General features: G+C 36.1%; 1 protein-coding gene across 1 annotated transcript in view; it reads right to left on the bottom strand.

The window, feature by feature from the left end:
• Nucleotides 1-11,574: 11,574 nt before the first annotated feature.
• Nucleotides 11,575-19,025, bottom strand: part of LOC143234949 (uncharacterized) — a 39,486-nt gene continuing 32,035 nt past the window's right edge. The window contains exon 7 of the mRNA XM_076472647.1: nt 11,575-12,420. Within this exon, the coding sequence (XP_076328762.1) occupies nt 12,112-12,420 (309 nt within the window). The 3' untranslated portion in view covers nt 11,575-12,111. The remainder of the gene's footprint in view (nt 12,421-19,025) is intronic.

The raw sequence follows: 19,025 nt of genomic DNA on the forward strand, positions 1-19,025 counted from the left end.
AAGAGGCAGAGAACTGGAACTATTCTAATGAATTGTGTTGAGCTTAATAGCGTAATGGGATCTGGAATGTTAACTCCAAGGACAATTTTTTTGTTTCCCTATCGATGTATTGTTTTCTGTTATTTTTTATTCTTCTTATCTTGTGTAATTTGGTGAGCAACCACCTTCTCACATTTGGCTGCATACAGCGAAAGGTGATAAAGATGTGGGATGTTGTGAGTTAGAGCAGTGATACTCGGCTCTTTTAGTCTGAGACTCCCTTGATGCAAATTAAAATTTTGAGGCCTCCAACCTATAACCTTAGCACAGTGATTGAAAAACACTGCTGAAGTAAAAACAGTAACATCTCCTTTCCATACACTGTATCGTTTAATTAATTCAACATAATCTTCATCAGGTTATTGTTTATTTAAAATTAAAATTAATTCATCTTTGTTTGTGGCCCATTTGGCTGTCCTAAAACAAACGCTTCACAGACCCCAGGGAAGCAGGCCCTGCTTCTTTGAGAAACACTGGAATAGAGCACACACTTCTGCTCCATTTTTTTTCAAGCGTATGAGAAGTAGCGGTTAAACTAGATAGATCCCAACACAACTTGTGCCTTACTTCCACCGGTACCTCTAAAAGCAAGGCACATCACATGACGTCTCATATTATAATTCGTGTCCCGGTGTTGGATGTTTCTATTGCGGCTGCGATATTTTCCCCTTTAAATTACATTTAATTATATTTCATTTAAGGTTTAAATATGCTATGCAAATTTAACACTATCTTTCCTTATATGTACTCCTTTTAATTTTTAGCTTTTCTAAGTAATTATATATTAGATATAAATTTTAAAAGTTCAATGTATTTACAAATCCAGATGTCCGATATTGTGAACATAGTAAAGATCTTAGGCATAGGGGTTTAATTTTGACTGTGGTAGAGACAATCAAATTTGTTCCTAAAATATAAAATATACCTTAAAATCAAGTACAATAAAGTTTGAAGTCGTTTGAAAAAAGAATGCTTCCAATGATTTCCTTACCTAAAAAAGGTACAGGGAAAAATGTCTCGTGTGGTTAATATATTTTTCAAAAGGCATAATCAATTTGCAAATATAAAATGTATAGGTATGTACGAAGCTTTTCCTCAACTAGTTTAGGTGATTTTTGCTTGAAAAACTATTTTCCACTTTGATCCCCTCCTGTTACGCCTATGGTAAAGTGTCTATCCAATGTTATTGTTTAAACAGTTTATCTTACTAGTAGGGATTACAATATAGTAACAAAGAAAGCTAACATTCAGTTAGGTTCATATATTTCAACACTGTATTCTGATCGGTGTTGATACTTTTGGCATTAAGTAACTTGATGAACTAGTTCCGTCTAGTTCAGGTTTTAAATTACTTACGAAAACGGTTTCTCTGATAGGTAGGGCTGTCATTATTTTTTATATTTACACACTAGGCTAGTGGGGTTGGATGGTTGGCTGTTCGACGCTTATTGGCACAAAGCACCTAGTTTATATGTGCCAAACAACTGGTAAAAAATAAAAGTAAAATTATTAAAATATATAAAAAATCAAGTTAAAATAAAACAATCGCCAAATTTCGGATAAAGCCTTAAATACAATCGAAAAGGCTAATGGCCCTTAAAAATTAAAAACCCAGGTGAGGACGACAGTGTCATTATTAACATCAGAGGTGATACCACGGGTAAACCCATGGTAAAAACATGTCTAAAATGGTGCCGTCGTTACTGCTCTGAACGACGGCACGGGAGTGAAACGTGGACTACTATGACTTGAATGTCACAGAGACATATGTGCATCAGTCCAAGATAAACGAAAACGATGAGTTCAAACCTTACGGAAACAAAATGGCCAAAGAACAACAGACGGTTTGATCTGGAAAAGTTTGGTATCATGTTGCTTACTCTAAGTCGACTATCAACTGGCGCGAAGCCGAGCATTTAATACAGGACCATAGTCCATGTATGGAACAGACACAGCAGTGATTGCGTCAGAGCAGACGGACTTAGCTGGATAGAAATGAAGATAACGAGAAATGGTTTTATATATCGACGAGAAAAGGGTGAGAACTCACGTGAAGCTTTTGAGTTGGTAAAAATAGTAAAATTGGTATAATGCCTAGATTGTACGTTATCTAGGGTAAGAAAAACGGCATACAATTCGGCAGTGAACCCAGAAACTGTAGAGGGGATCCTGTGTGCAACCACTGAACCGCAAGAAACCATGGCAGAGCTCACAGAGTGACCTGATTTTGAACCATCTATATGAGTGAGAATAAAGGAATGGTTTAATAGATGTTCAACAAATAGAAGGTAGTATCTAATCGAGAATATCTGCCCTCCTCAGATGACTCAAAGAAAGGTCACTAGTTGGGATGGTAATAATACATAGTAGGATGGGCTGAACAGTGTAGACAGCAACGTCGTTCAAGTACAGACCCAATTCAATCAGCTGTGCCAGGACATGAAGACCAAAAGGTACAATGGCAGACCATCTATTCTGAAAAACATATGGCCCTCTTTGAAAGAAAGACAAAACACTGGGTGAGATGCGGTAAAAAAGATCGAAGCTTTGAAGTATATAGTAAGGAAAGCTGCAAACTGTGGAAGTGAAGAGGAGGTTCGTGAGACTCAGTACACAAACTCTGGACTGGGGAAGTTCAGGAAGTTCTCGTGTAGAGCTGAATTTCGAGATGGTGAGTGGGCCCAACATCTTCAATGCTGAGGTCCTGGCAGAACCATAGACTACAGACCCATAGTCAAGTTTGGATCAAATAAGAACATGATAGATCTTTAGCATAGAACATCGATCCACTTCCAAAGAGGTGGAAGAAAGGACACAGAAAATGTTCAGTGTCCTTGTACACTTGGCACATAGCTGCTTCATATGTGGAATAAAGGTCAGCTTATGGTCAGAGATAAACCCCAAGAACTTTGCATTAGGGACTACAAGAAGAACAACATCACCAAAACAGAGCTCGGAATTGAAATTAATACACCATTGGCTGCAAAACTCATGCAAATTGTTTTAGAGAAAGAAAAGGTAAAACCGTTTGCTGTGGTCCACTTCAGTAAAAAATTGAGGGCAGTTTGTAACAGTAAGAAAATGTTGTGTACTGATGGCAATCTTTATAATGAAAAGTGTGGCACTCAAGATAAACCTTGTCCAGTAGAAAAGAATGGGAAGGCGCCAATTCTACACAAACTTGGAACCACCAGTCCATTTAAAATTTTTGATAAAACTGACTAAAGGGCGATACAAGCAACATGAGTGGAGGTCTCGCAAAATGCTGTACCTCCACATAGTATCCTAAGTCTAATCAATGTCAAAGATTACAAACACAAGATATTGTCACTTGAGAAAGGCTTCTCTGATCAAAGTTTCAAGTCGAATCAAATGAAACATGGTGAAAGGACTATCGTACGAACCCACGTTGGATGGGCGAGCATTAACCATCTTCTCTAAGACAGTAAGAGGGGTGGGAGCCACTACAGTTAACACAGTGAGGTTTGAGTTCACATTCATAGGCGTCGTGGTATTTGCCATAACAATGAGTGCACGTCAAAGAGCCATGACAAGACTTTTTTGAATAACAAAGTTGCTGACACTGGAAATAGGTTTGGAATATATGGCCGTACCTTCCAGAAGTTTCTTTGATATACAGGATTACAGGCTAGTTAACAGGGATAGAGTATTGAAGAGGAGGAGGAGTGTAAAACGTGGGTTACATCCTGTTGGAATTGAGGATATCAAAGATAATAGCAACAAGATTTAAGCATTTTAGGTTTCTATTAGTGGATGTAAAGGCAAAAGGTTTATGATGAGATTAATATTTCAGCTGTTGATTAAATCACAGTTATAGATTATTTTAATTTCAGCCATATAGACTAGGAAATGTTTTTTTTCAAAAGGTTTTTCAAAACTGTTGAAGATAGTTTTCTTCACTAAATAGTCAAGAAACTAGAAAAAATGCTATTTTAGATTTATTGTTAAATTCAAATATAAAAATGATCGAGAGGTGGAAATTGGGGAATATCTGGGTGCATGTGATCATTTTTATATTAGATTTAATGTTTTGCTCATATAGAGATAAGGAATAATGATATTTTGTTTACAATTTTTTTTAGGCCTGGCATGCCCGAGCGCGTAAGGCGTGCGACTCGTAATCCGAGGGTCGCGGGTTCGAGCCCGCGTCGCGCTAAAACATGCTCGCCCTCCCAGCCGTGAGGGTGTTTAATGTGACGGTCAATCCCACTATTCGTTGGTAAAAGAGTAGTCCAAGAGTTGGCGGTGAGTGGTGATGACTAGCTGCCTTCCCTCTAGTCTTACACTGCTAAATTAGGGACGGCTAGCACAGATAGCCCTCGAGTAGCTTTCTGCGAAATTCCAAAACAAACAAACAATTTTTTTAAAAAAGCAAATTCTAAAAGCGACAAGAATTATCTGTTATGAATTGGGTAGCTGAATTATATGGAGATAGTGATCAAATGTAGAAAATGTTTAAAGACAAATTTTTAAATATTCACGGTAAACATATTCTTAAGAGAAAGCAAATGGTAGTAGGAAAAAATACCAGGTCCGCTTACAAAGAGAATAAGAGAAAAAAATTAAAGAAAAGCATAAAAAATGTAAGAAAAATAAATCGACTGGTATGACAGGAAATTTAGAAGATTATATAATACCAAGAAACAGAATGTATAAGAAAAGATAGGCCGAAAATTTAAAAATGAGCAGTCAAGGTTTACTTAAATTCATTAAGGATAAACAAAATGTTAGGATTGAGGTAGAACTCTTGAGGGATGATAAAAAAAGGATCACATCTGATGATTATGAGAAGACTGGGTTATTAAAGTTTGCTGTTTTGAATTTTAGTAACGAAGATTTAAGCAGTATTCCACATCTTAAATAGTTGATAGATGAAACTGAGACTGAACAAGATGAATGCATTAATTTTGAGCTGTTTTAGAAAAATTACTGCATATTAGCCGTTTTTACATATATAAGTTAGGTAATGTAACTCCTCTTTTGAAGGTAGATAATAAAAATTGTCTCACTAATTATAGAACCATTATTCTTACATCTGTTATGAGAAAAGTTTTGGAAAGTCTGTTAAAAATGTTTTGCAAAATCATTTAACAAATTTTAGAATATTTTTGGGTAGTCAACTTGATTTCACTAAGGGAAAATCTTGTCTTCCAAATCCTTTAAATTTTGTAAAAGTACTACTATATAAATCAGGGTCGTAGTGCAATAATTGGTATATCTAGATTTTCAGGAAGCATTTGACAATATGGCACATAAATAACTTGTAAAAATTATCCCAAAAAAGTGTGATGGATACGTTAGCAAATTCGATAGACGAGTGAAATGATGGAGGAAAGCAGAGGGTTGTTCAGTCAAACTGGATTAATTCACAAGTGAGATATCTCAGAGGTAAATCTTAGGACCTTTGCTCTTTTTGACTTAAATTAGTTAAGTTTGCAGATTATATTAAACTCTTGAGTGTTGCTAACCGTGAAAAAGATACTACTGATTTACAAAATAATTTTAATCAGTTATTCAGTTGGTGAAATAAATGATAGGTGGGTTTTAATTATAGGTGATTATTATTTGGATGGGAATAACCATAACAGAGTCAGAAAAGAAAGGTAGATTGGAGTAACAGTTGATTCATCTCTAAAGTTATCCATATAGTGTGCTGTTGCTATTGATAGGGCGAACGGGATTTTAGGTTGTATCTAAAAAATATTGAATACATGTCTAAAGAATATCTTCGGTTAGTCTACATTTGGAGTATTGTGATTAGTCTTGGACTTTTCACCTCAGGAAAGATATTGCATTAGTGGAAAGGATTCAGAGTAGGGTTACTAGAATGGTGCCTGGGATAGAGGAGTTTTCATACAGGGAGAGGTTGAAATTTTTCAAATTGTTTTCTCTTGAAAAAGAAGAGATTGATGGATCTGACTGAGATGTTTAAGATCGTAAGTGGAATTGATAGCGTTGACGAATCATTTTTTTCATACTTAATAGTGAAAATAGTAGTACTAAAGGATACGAATAAGAATTTTGGCAGCGTAGGAGTCATAATCAGCTAAGACAGTTTAAATTTTCTAATGTTATAATGTGACTGTCAATCCCACTATTCGTTGGTAAAAGAGTAGCCCAAGAGTTGGTGGTGTGTGGTGATGACTAGCTGCCTTCCCTCTAGTCTTACACTGCTAAATTAGGGACGGCTAGCACAGATAGCCCTCGAGTAGCTTTGTGTGAAATTTAAAAAACAAACAAACAAACTCTCTCTCGAAGGTTGTACGAATTATGATATGGTTGAAGCAGCTATTCTGAAAGCAAACGTTTCAAGGTTACTGCAAGTTAGATAGCCAAACTTATATGAAATTTGCCCACTAAAAAGAGGCTTATTTTGATTGATGGTGTAATTCTATTCATGATCGTCTTACTGAAGAGGGCCTGGCATGGCCTAGCGCGTTAAGGCGTGCGCTTCGTAATCTGAGGGTCGCGGGTTCACGCCAGAGTCGTGCCAAAACATGCTCGCCCTCCCAGCCGTGGGGGCGTTATAATGTGACGGTCAATCCCACTTTTCGTTGGAAAAAGAGTAGCCCAAGAGTTGGCGGTGGGTGGTGATGACTAGCTGCCTTCCCTCTAGTCTTACACTGCTAAATTAGGGACGGCTAGCACAGATAGCCCTCGAGTATCTTTGTGCGAAATTCCAAAACAATCAATTAAACTTACTGATGTGTTTACACGTTGCGCATGAGACGACCCCAAAATTTACTTGGGCGAAAAGAAAGTTGAAACACTAACCTAAACTGGTTAGCGAGCTGATCACTGTGTCGTCTGAAGATGATGTTGTAGTTGAAGAAAATCCAAATGTGTCTCCCTCGTGCATTACGATTCGAGCTCAGGCTAATAAATTAAGCCCAAAACAAATTATAGAAATGAATTTAGAAGAAGATATTATACATTTGTCTCAGATATATTGTGGGTCCGACAGGGATCTTGTCAATAATTGTTCTACTGGTAATTCATCAGTGCGTGAAAATGATGGAGGTGAGAATTTGGTTCGCCAAGTGAAGCTCTGTTTGCTGGACGTAAACCGATCGCTGAATAAGAAAATGATCCAAAGATCTCTCCACTATTTAAATATGTACTCTCACTAGATGAACTGGATAAAGTTTCAAATGATTATTTTTTAAAGAATGATGTGCTCATGAGAAAATAGAGACAAAGAGATGTGCCAGCCTCGGAGGACTGAACTATAGTTTATCAAATCATTATTCCCAAATCAAAGCTTTCTAAAATATTAAAAGTTGACCATAAAATCCCCATGAAAGGTTTATGGGTGTCAGCAAAACATGTGACAAAATTAGGAGACATTTATTTTAGCCAAAAATTGAGCAAGAGGTTTCTCAGTTTTTAAAACTTTCCATACCTCACATTTGGTCGGAAAACCTAACCAGAAATTTTTTGTAGCTCCTTTGTAACTTATCTCAGCTTTCGAAGAGACTCTAAGTAGTGTGGTTGTGCACTGTGTTCAACCTGTACAAAAAACTCAATCAGGAAACTATCATGTGTGTATCCACTAGATTCCCTGAAGATATCCCTTCAAGAAACATTTCAACCCAAAACATTTTTAAAGGTATGATTAATTTCTTTAATTTTGTTGGCTTACTCAAAAAATTCCAGTCTGATTGGAAACAAATTTAATTTTGGAATTGTTTCAACAGATTATTTATCAGTTCAGTGTCAAACAAATCAAATTTAAAGCGTACCATCCAGAATCCTAAGGTGTTCTTGTGAGATTCCATTTTACTCTGAAAAATATAAGACTTACTGTCTCGATAACGAGAAATATCAAGATGAATGAATTAATTTTTATCCTTTGCTGTTTGTGAATTGGTTCAGGAGTTATTTGGGTTTAGCTCAATTGAGTTGATATTATATTATATTCGAAAAATAAGAAATAACACTTACTTTAATTTATTTAAACTTTCAACTTTATAAACATTCCTAACAAGTTCCTATTTTCTGGAATTTTTCATGGATGATATAGTTTTTTCTTTAAATGTCGTTTCTATCAAGAAATCGCGGAAAGGAGATCTTCATAAATAGAACTTGAAATTTGCAAATATCTTTTCATAATTAATAAACAGACACTATAATTGAGTTGAAGTTACCATCTCAGTTTTGTTAACAATTGAAGATCAGTTACTCTTCAGCTTTATTTAATATTGAAGCTGAGAAACACACAGGGATTCTAAAAACTATAATTTGTTAGATGGTCAAACAGGAAAAGCTCTTGCAGAAGAAAGGAGATTATGAGGTATTAATTGTAATAATATACGAATGTGGAAATATGTATTTAGGACAAATTTGATAAAAATTAGAATACAGAATAAATGAACACAAAAGAAATATTAGAAATAATAGTATAAAGATCTCGTTTTTAGGTGCAAATCTTAATGAAATTAACCACTTAATCCTGTAGTTAAAAACAAATACTTTAGCACAACCTGCAAACATCAGTGGTGATAAATGAGTGAATACACTGAGATAATCAAATGCAATAAAATAATTTTAAAATATTAAGTAAAGATGAAGGGCCAAAGGAAAATGTTATTAATAGGTAGCCTGAACTTCTATGAGTTGAACTGTATGCATATTTGATTATGTGATTTTAGAAATTTCGTAAAGGTCTTAGTTCCAGCAAAATATTGCACTTGTAATGATGATAAAATAAGATGTCGAAAGATAAAGAGTGTATGAGACTGTTTTTTGTCTTGCAGTATTTTATTGAATTTTTGTACAGTTAACAAGTATTAAATAAAACCATTTTCATTATATCTTTACACTGGAAACAGTCGTATTCTAAATGTATTGCAAACTATTAAACGTTGACCTTATTTCTTTAATACATCAATGTGAAAACATACACAAGTGTTGTCCTGATCTTGAAACAGTTTTTGTTGTCTTCTTCAATTAGGAAGCCTAAAGTAAAGTACACATATTGATTTAACCTCCAATAAAAATCCTGAAGTGTAATATAAATATATTTACCTTTAGTAAAAGACAAAAGTGGAGTAAATACTACAGTTTTCATTTTCTTTGTTTAAAAAGACATTAGCTGCTGTGGTAACTTAAGCAGTTTCAAATTGTATAACCATAAAACCATTCAAATTTGTTATTCTTGTTTCATATTTTTAAACATGCAAGTTACTTTAGAATTAAAACATACTTAAGTAATCTCTTACCAAATAAAACATTATTTCTTTTTAAATACATATTGAAATTCCATTATGTTATGTTTCTATCATAATACTAAGTTACAAATAGATTAAAGCATCTTAGCTATGTAGGTTTTTATTATTATTATTATTATTGGAATCCTCAAGGAATACAAACATTATATTCAAACTTATCTGGAGGAGTCCATAAAGACCTGAATGTAGATATGTGTAAAGATAAAACTAAGAAACTTTAATTTTATTTGTTTTTAAAGCAAATACTAAACACAATACTGAAGAAATTGAAATAAGCAATATTTATACAAGTCTTATCACGAAATTCTTTAGTCACTTCACAGTTTTATATTTGGAAAAGTGTGAACATGAAAATCGGTGACCAGTGATTATCAATCGGCACGTTGTAGATGAGTTAATAAAATGAAATAAATATAATATGATTTTAGTTTATATTTCTAAATGTTCTTCTCCTTCATTCCCAACTATACCATCCAAGAATAATACTTAAAACGATCCGTCCAGCATATCCTAAAGAATCTAAGCGTTACTAATGAATCCAACATGCCCTATAGCCAAGCAAACTTGCTTACTTCAGCAAGTACGCAATAATAATCTACTGAGTTGAGATCTGTCTTTTGCTTTCAGTGATGTCGAGAAAACCCACTTGTAGAGAAAAATATATATGTAAAAACGGCTCGTTTGGGTTGAGAAAATATGTTACGTAGAGGAGCGAAAAATTTTCTAAACCAAAACGAGCCGTTTTTACACATATATTTGTCTTTTGCTTTGTCCTTTTTGTTTTGTTTTGTGCTGGTAGCCAGCGTCCGAGAGATGTCATATTGTTATAATATTTCGTGCACTTCGATTAAAAATGTAAATTATGTTTTCCGGTGTCAACACTTAATATTTTATCAGTTCATCTTGCCTTCCATGGCTGATAACGATATTTTATCATTTTAATCATTTCTAAGCTATGACACTGCAAAGTGACCAAAAGAAAGGACTTGATGACCTCTATGTACACCGGGTTGTTTCGTCACTGTAAAAATGTGACAGATTTAGAAAATAAGACTTCTTTCTGTTTGTAATACTTATGGAATTCTTTAGTTCTTTTCAGTCACCATACAAAAATATAAATTAATTAACAAGTGTGAGTAATGTTACAACATTGATCCTAATTTATTATTCGATAATATATAGTGGATCTATTGTTTAATGATTAACGAGTGAAGAAAAAATATGTACACACACACATATATACATATATATATATATATATATAACCAAGTTTTCTGTTATTGATTTAAAGATTTAAAATTGTATGTTTTCCGACATATGCATTAAGTTACTCTGAAAAGATGACCAGTGAGATTACCAAAAGCTTAGGATTTGTTATTTTATTTCATTCATCAGTTCAGATGGCAGCTATTCAGTTGTTCTATTACCAGTTTAACGTTATTTTTCATTGGAAAGGTTACATATAGATAAATGTTTAATGTTGATGTTGTTGACCGAAGGAGAATAAAAACATCCTTCCAAGATGTGTGGTCGACCACAAACAATGAATTAAAGAAATAATTTATATACACATATATATTAAGCGTACCTGATACAAATAGTTTTCTTAAAACACAAATTGTAATACTGCAATGGAAAGTCAGCAGGTTTTTAGACGTTTTCCTTATTTTTAAATAGGAGTTAAGAAGTATTTCTGGTGAAATTAGCATATATCATTCCAAATCATAACATAAAGCACAGCGGTATGTCTGCATACTCACACGCTAGAACCTCGGTTTCGATACCTGTGGTGGACAGAGCATAGATAGCCTATTGTGTTGCTTTATGCTCAACTTTAAAAAAAACAAAGGGACATAACTAAATAATCCAACTGAAACACTATTATACCTACCCTAATTAATTTCAGTCCTTCTTTCTTTAGTTACGTAAAAAAGAACATGTGTAAACCGAGTAAATGGCATATCTTTTGTTAAAATGTTTATGCCCCACTTTTTAGCTAGAAAAAACAGGACTTATCACTACAATTTAAATAACACGACTGATGGATCTTTTGAGTAAGTGATTAGAATTAGAATTATTTCACAAATAATTGAATCTTTGATCAAACAAATTAACAGATGACAAAGAATTAAAATATTTGCAGACCCATTTAGGGAACATAGTAACAAATAAAATATCAGAACTTTCATTTAAACAACACTGCAATCCAAGAAGGATCTGGTTGCTGTTAAATAGTATCACAGATCTGAGTATTTAAATATCTCTTGAAAATAGCTTCACAGTTCAAGAATCTGGTTTCTGTTAAATTAATACCGTATTCCATGAATAATTACATTTTTTTTCGAAACCACATCACAACCCATAGTGTCTTGTTTAAAATACAATAAAATCTCTTAGTCAGACCCTTAAAAGAGAGATTTATGTCCAACACTTTCACACTTACTACAGGCTTCCTACGTCTAATCTTTAGGTTTCTCATGGTCTCTGCATGTTTTTTCAGAAGCGGCTTCAGGATCAGGCCCCACACAAACGCTATAGGTTTCAAGATACTATTTCTTAAGGTCTCTGTATGTTTAATAAGCATAGGTTTCAGGAACATATCTCAAACAACATCTCCAGGTTTTCTAAGTACTTGTTTAAGTGTCGGGTTTCTCAGATTTTTACAAATATTGCTTAAGGTACTTTTTGTTTTATTTCCATAACAGAATTTAGATATTTTGATTTTATCTAGAAAACTTAATCAAATATTTGAAAACACGAAAAAATGAACATTTCTATAGAATATCTATACATACAAAGGTTTACTTTATTTCACGGGTTTTTAAAACACTTTTACGTGGGTCACATTATATTCCTTGGGGCTTTTCGCCGCCAACACTAAGTGAAATTTGTTACTTTCCTTAGAATCTACTGAACTACTGGTTCGTCCACTGGAGGGAGAGATGTCAGCGTCTTTAGTTATGACATCTGTTAAAAACGAATCTTCGCTTCCGACTCTTACGTCACTCAGGTCCAGGTTAGGGTTTGCCTTTGTTGGTAATGTGTCTTCACGCGAACCGCCTGAAGACAATAGCTCTCGCTCTTTGGAGTTTCTCCACTTCATTCTGCGGTTTTGAAACCATATTTTAACCTGAAAATGTAAGAGCAGTTGTAAAGAACTAATATGATTGTATACATAGCAAATTACACTTTTAAGATTTTGGTCCGATTGTAATGTCACTTCCCAATAGTGTAAATAGTATCCATGGCAAAATGTTTGGGAAGGTTTCAAAACAATAGAATACAACATCCTACAGTAAAGTATAAATTTTGGAAGTGTCTAGAATTAGTTACATTAATCGTCTCTTGTCCATAAAGCATAAAAGCTTTACTTGATGGTAATTAGACTCTCCTCAAATTACAGCAGACCTTAACTAGTCCCCAAACACCATCAAGTACACTCTACATCATAAGACTGAGACAGGTAAACTTGAAAATAGGAAAGGAAGAGGAAGAACACTTAAACTCAATGATACTGATATTATGTATCTGTTTATGCAGCCTTTGGGACAGAAGGAAGACTGTCGCTGATCTTAAGCATGACATAAATAACCATGTATCAAACGATACAAGTGTTCGCATCTATAGTATCAAGAAGACTCAACGAGAATAGAATATTCAGTTGCATTGCAGTTGAAAATCCTTCACTTCAATCTACAAATATCGTCAAAAGACTGAAATTTGCTAAATAGTACAAAAACTGGACTGGTGATGAATCCAAATTTGAAATACCCGGTTCTAAAGCGTAGGTTGTACATCTGGTGGTAGAAAAGTGAAATATACGTACATCAATGCATAGCACCTATCATAAAGCATGGTGGAGGCAGTGTAATGGTTTGGGGATGTCTTTCTGCTGAGGCGACGGGATATATATGTAAAATAGATGGAATAGTGGTCCAGCGCAAGTACCATCAGGTACTGATCCGTCATGTTATACCCAGTGGTTTGTATATTATTGGTAAAGAATTGTATTACCAAAAAGATAACGACCCCAAACACTGATCTAACCTATGTAGAAATTACTAAGCTAAAAAAGAAGCTGCTGGAGCCATTCAAATGGCCCCATAAAACCACGACCTCAATGCAAGTGAGCAGATCCGGGACTTGATAGATCAAAAACTTGACAAATTAAAATATTTTTAAAGAAACTTTGTGCGAGTATTTCAGAGACACTTGGATTAAATTTGTTGCAAAAATCTCTGTAGTTATAAAAACTACAAAGGGACAAAAATATTAACTGTTTGCCGAACTCAAACACTTGTGTTGAGTTTCTGTTGTACTAAATATGAAGATTAATATAATTGACATTTAACCTGTGATTTACCTTCCATTGTTTTTCGAAATTAGCCTGAGATCTAATTTTTGCCTTTGTCCTAACACAATATTGTATATACAGGCGTGAATATCTCTCTCTCTCCGTAGATCTGTTCCTAATGCACGGCCACATCTTTAAAGCTACAAACTAAACTCGGTGAATATATATCATTTTATGCTGGGATTATGTAAGTATGCGAAGTGACCGTAGCCTTAGAGCCCGTTTTGATTTCGTAAATTGAGGCCAAAGTGACCAATATAGCAATTTGTGGCAAACAGGACGGCCAGTTGGTCTCGAACTGCAAAATTTATATTTCTTTAATAATGTGTAATCAAGAAGGCGATTATTTACATTTCTTCTCTATACGAGGACTGCTCCTAATCATTCCATCCGTGATCAACTATGTGTTAAAACGATTTAAACAACTTCGTGGAGTCTTCATTTGTTCTCTTCCCCATCCACCTTCCTGTTTATTTCTTCTATACATACGTGCCTACTATCTCTTCTTAACTGAAAAAGGCTTTAGTCATATATTTTGCTTCACTTACGTTCTTTATATCAAAAAGTTATATTCACGAATTGTCTCAACAATTTAGAGTTACGTACTTCAAGTGTGTGTTTTCTTATAGCAAAGCCACATCGGGCTATCTGCTGAGCCCACCGAGGGGAATCGAACCTCTGAGTTTAGCGTTTTAAATCCGGAGACATACCGCTGTACTAGCTGGGGGCAGGTACTTCAAAGTGAATATTCTACAGAAAATCAAGTGATAATTATTATTTAAATGTATGTGATGTTGCAGCTTTAACGAACGTAACTTTCAAAGTGATAGGCCCTGTACCAGTGTTCTATGAGTATAATGGAAGCGGTTTTAGACTTATCAACAATTATTTTCACAGAACACTCGTACAGACATTATCAACCATTAAAGCAGTGATTTTCAACCTGTGTGCTGCGGCACACTGGTGTGCCGCGAGAGATTAGCAGGTGTACCGCGGTATTTTTGAAACACATTCAACTTTCTTGGGATTTTACAAGCAAGTCAAACACATCAGTTAATAAAAGCTACTATAGAGACACTCTAAAACCTTCCAAAACATTCGATGGTTTTCACTGAACTCGAACACTGAGAAGTTCATACTTAAATTTCATCCTCGACTGAAACGGTTCGACTGTTAGTTTAATTGTGGCACAACAATCGCTTCGTACGTCATAAATGATGCATCAAACAATCAAACTGCTTTCTGGAACACTTTCTCTTTCTGCAGTAAACTACAGCTACTACGCTGTAGGTAGGAATTTTATATCAACTACAGAACTTCGTGCTTATCGTGTATGAATTAGTTTTATCATTTATCCATGGAAAAATATTCAAGTAAGTCTGGTGCTTCAAAGGAGAATGTGTTGAATCAAAGCAAGGAATCAAACGAAAGTACAAAAACGAATACATCGAATACGATTTTATCGCTTTGGAATAACATTCTCAATTACCATTCTGCTTGCTCTGCAATGCAGCTTTATCAAACGAGGCGCTTGTTCCTAGCAAACTGAAGAAACACTTGGAAACAAAACATTCAACTGTGAAGGATAAACCAAAAGAATACTTCGAGAATCTCGCGGCTCAACAACATGAACAATCAAGGAAGCTTGTGAACTACATGAAGCTGCCCGAAAAAGGATTGATTGCAAGTTAAAAGGTTGTTCAATTATTGGCAAAATGCAAGAAAGCGCATACGGAGGCCAAATCAGTCATTGCGCCAGCGTTAGCAATCATCGTTGAAACTATGCTTGGAATAGTTTGATTGATTGATTGATTTAGTGTTTTATGGCACAAAACAGCGAGGCTATCTGCTCCAGACATTCGGTAAAAAAATAAATAAATGTAGTAATAGACATAAATGGAAATAAAGGTAAAACAAAAAAGTATAAAACCAATGTTGACACCTAGTCTACAATGTTAAGATAGAAGGCAGAGTATAAGAAGTTGTAAGGTATTTACTCTAACAAAAAGGTAATGATCATAACCCGCCAGGAGAACTAACAGGTAAGTTCAAGAACCACCGTCAGTCACCTGAAGTTGGTCTTTCCAGTCCTGGTTCCGGGTTATGTGTCAAAGCAGCTATTATCAAAATGTAAAAGAATAAAAGTTCTAAAAGACACTCCGCAAAATCGTAATAATGAGTAGCCAAATGTCCAGTAAAAAGATAAAGTCAAGTAAATGGAGTAAAATTTGTAAAAGTAAATGAAGGTAAAAACAAAACAGCAATTAAAACAGAAAATGGTGTAAAAACCAATGGTGACATACAGTCTTCAAAGTTGTAAAATATTTACTCTAGCAAAATGGTAATGATCATAACCCGCCAGGAAGACTAACAGGTAAGTTCAAGAACCACCGTCAATCACCTGAAGTTGGCCTTTCCAGTCCTGGTTCCGGGTTATGTGTCAAAGCAGCTATTATCAAAATGTAAAAGAATAAAAGTTCTAAAAGACACTCTGCAAAATCGTAATAATGAGTAGCCAAATGTCCAGTAAAAAGATAAAAGTCAAGTAAATGGAGTAAAATTTGTAAAAGTAATTGAAGATAAAAGAAAAACGGCAATTAAAACAGAAAATGGCGTAAAAACCAATGTTGACATCCAGTCAACAAAGTTGTAAAGGACTACCTGTAGCAGAATGGTAATGATCATAACCCGCCCGGAAGTCTAACAGGTAAGTATAAAAACTACCGTCAGTCACCTGAAGTTGGTCTTTCCAGTCCTGGTTCCGGGTTATGAGTCAATATAGCCAGTACTAAAAAGTAAAGTAGTAAAAGTGTGAAATGATATGCAGCAAAAGTATAACAACAACTCGCCAGGACGACTAACGAGTAGTTCAAACGGATAGTTCAAACAGTAGCGTTAGTCACCTGAAGTTGGCCTTTCCAGTCCTGGTGTCGAGTACCAACGCGAATACCAACATGGCCTGATATCCAGAAAAACTGGATTGAAGTAGCTGCTAATGAGAAATGGGCCAGTCGGTTTCGAATATCAGCGAGAATAGGATGTGAGCTAACGTGTAGCGATTCCAAGGCAAGTATAGAACTAAGCGAATCAGTATAAATAGTGCAGTTGGAGTACTGCTCAGCTGCAATATAATCCAGAGCAAGAGATATGGCATACAGTTCAGCAGTGAACACAGAAGCTGAAGAAGGGATTCTGCGCGCAACTACTGACCCATAGCAAACCATAGCAGAGCCCACTGAATTACCTGATTTGGAACCATCTGTATAAATGGGAACTGAATGATTGTTTGAAAGATATTCATTGAATAAAAGACGGTATTTCCAATCTGGAGTATCTGCCTTGTTTAGGTGACTGAAAGAAAGGTCATATTTGGGGGCTGTAATAAGCCATGGTGGGATGGGCCAACCTGTGGAATCTGCAATGTTATTCAAGGACAGACCCAATTCATCCAATTGCGCCCGGATGCGAAGGCCAAACGGAGCAATGACAGATCGTCTGTTCTGAAAAAGTACTGCCCACCGAGGAAGGAAAACACATTTCCAGGTGGGATGCTTTGGTAAGGAATGAAGTTTCGAAGTATATTGTAAAGATAGTTGCAAACGGCGAAGGTGTAGAGAAGGTTCATGAGGTTCAATGTATATACTTTGAACTGGAGAGGTACGGAAAGCCCCAGTGCAGAGTCGAAGTCCTTGGTGATGAATGGGGTCCAGCATCTTTAAGGCCGAGGGTTTGGCAGAGCCATAGACCATTGATCCATAATCGAGTTTCGATCTAATAAGAGCACGATATACCTTTAACATTGAACAGTGATCTGCCCCCCAACTGGTAGAAGAGACAACACGGAGGATGTTCAGTGCTCTTGTGCATTTGACCCGAAGCTGCTTTAAGTGTGGTATAAAGGTCAGTTTACGATCAAAGATAAGCCCCAAGAACTTGGTCTCCGGGACCACTGGCAGCAAAACTTCACCGATATGAAGTTCAGGATCAGGGTGAATACCCCGTCGACGGCAAAAGTGCATGCATACAGTTTTGGAGAGAGAGAAATTAAAGCCGTTCGCCAGAGTCCATTTCCGTACACAATTGAGGGCGGTTTGTAGTTGCCGCTCAATATATCTCATGTTTGACGACTGACATGAGATGTGAAAGTCGTCGACATACAGCCCATTCGCAACAGTGAGAGGAAGTTGTTCAGTGATGGCATTTATCTTTATACTGAAGAGTGTAACACTCAATACACAGCCTTGAGGGACTCCAAGTTCCTGTACAAAAGAACGGGAAAGTGTCGAACCCACACGAACTTGGAATCTCCTGTCCATTAAAAAAATTTTAATAAACATGGGTAGATGGCCACGTAACCCATATGTATGGAGGTCTCGCAAAATGCCATACCTCCATGTTGTGTCGTAAGCCTTCTCTATGTCAAAGAATATTGATACAAGATGTTGGCGGTTGAGAAAGGCTTCTCTGATAGATGTTTCAAGACGAATTAGGTGGTCTGTGGTGGAGTGCTGCCGACGGAACCCACACTGGGTGGGCGAGAGGAGGTTGTTTGATTCAAGGAACCAAACAAGACGAGCATTAACCATCCTTTCTAATGTCTTACAGAGACAGCTCGTCAAAGAAATTGGACGGTAGTTTGAAGGAATCTTGGGATCTTTCCCTGGCTTAGAGAAAGGTAAAATAATAGCCTGGCGCCAGGCATCAGGAAAAACATTCTCCTGCCAGAACCGGTTGAAAACAATCAGAAGGACATCAAGAGAAGCAGGAGATAGATGGTGCAGCATGTCATAATGAATATCATGAAGTCCAACAGACGTACTGGCAGACCGATGAAGGGCCATTTTTAGTTCCACCAGGGTAAAGGGACAATTATAGACAAAGAAACAGTCAGTTCGAAAGGAAAGAGGTGATCGCTCTGCCCGAGTCTTGATGGCAAGGAAGGTGGAGGAACAAGCAGAAGTGCTAGATACCCGGCAAAAGCTTTCACCTAGAGTGTTAGCGATGTTCCGAACATCAGTCACCTCCTGACCATCAGAGAGTAAGATCGAGAGGGGGACAGAATTGTAGTGCCCATTAACCTTTCGAATCCTGTCCCATATGATCTTGGAACTGGTGGTAGAAGATATGCTGGTTGTGAACTTAATCCAAGATTCCTTCTGGCCTTGACGTCTTACCCACCTAGCATGTGCACGGGCCCGTTGGAAAGCAACCCGGTTTGAAAGTGTGGGATATCTACGAAAAGTATCCCAGGCCCGCTTTTGAGCCTTCCCTGCTAAGTGGCAAGCAGGATTCCACCACGGACGAGGATATCGTGGAAAACGTGTCGAGGTTTTAGGAATACACTGAGCAGCTGCATGTGTAATACAGTCAGTTACCGCTGC

The sequence above is a fragment of the Tachypleus tridentatus genome, chromosome 12 (assembly GCF_004210375.1).
Source record: "Tachypleus tridentatus isolate NWPU-2018 chromosome 12, ASM421037v1, whole genome shotgun sequence".
Taxonomy (NCBI): domain Eukaryota; kingdom Metazoa; phylum Arthropoda; class Merostomata; order Xiphosura; family Limulidae; genus Tachypleus; species Tachypleus tridentatus.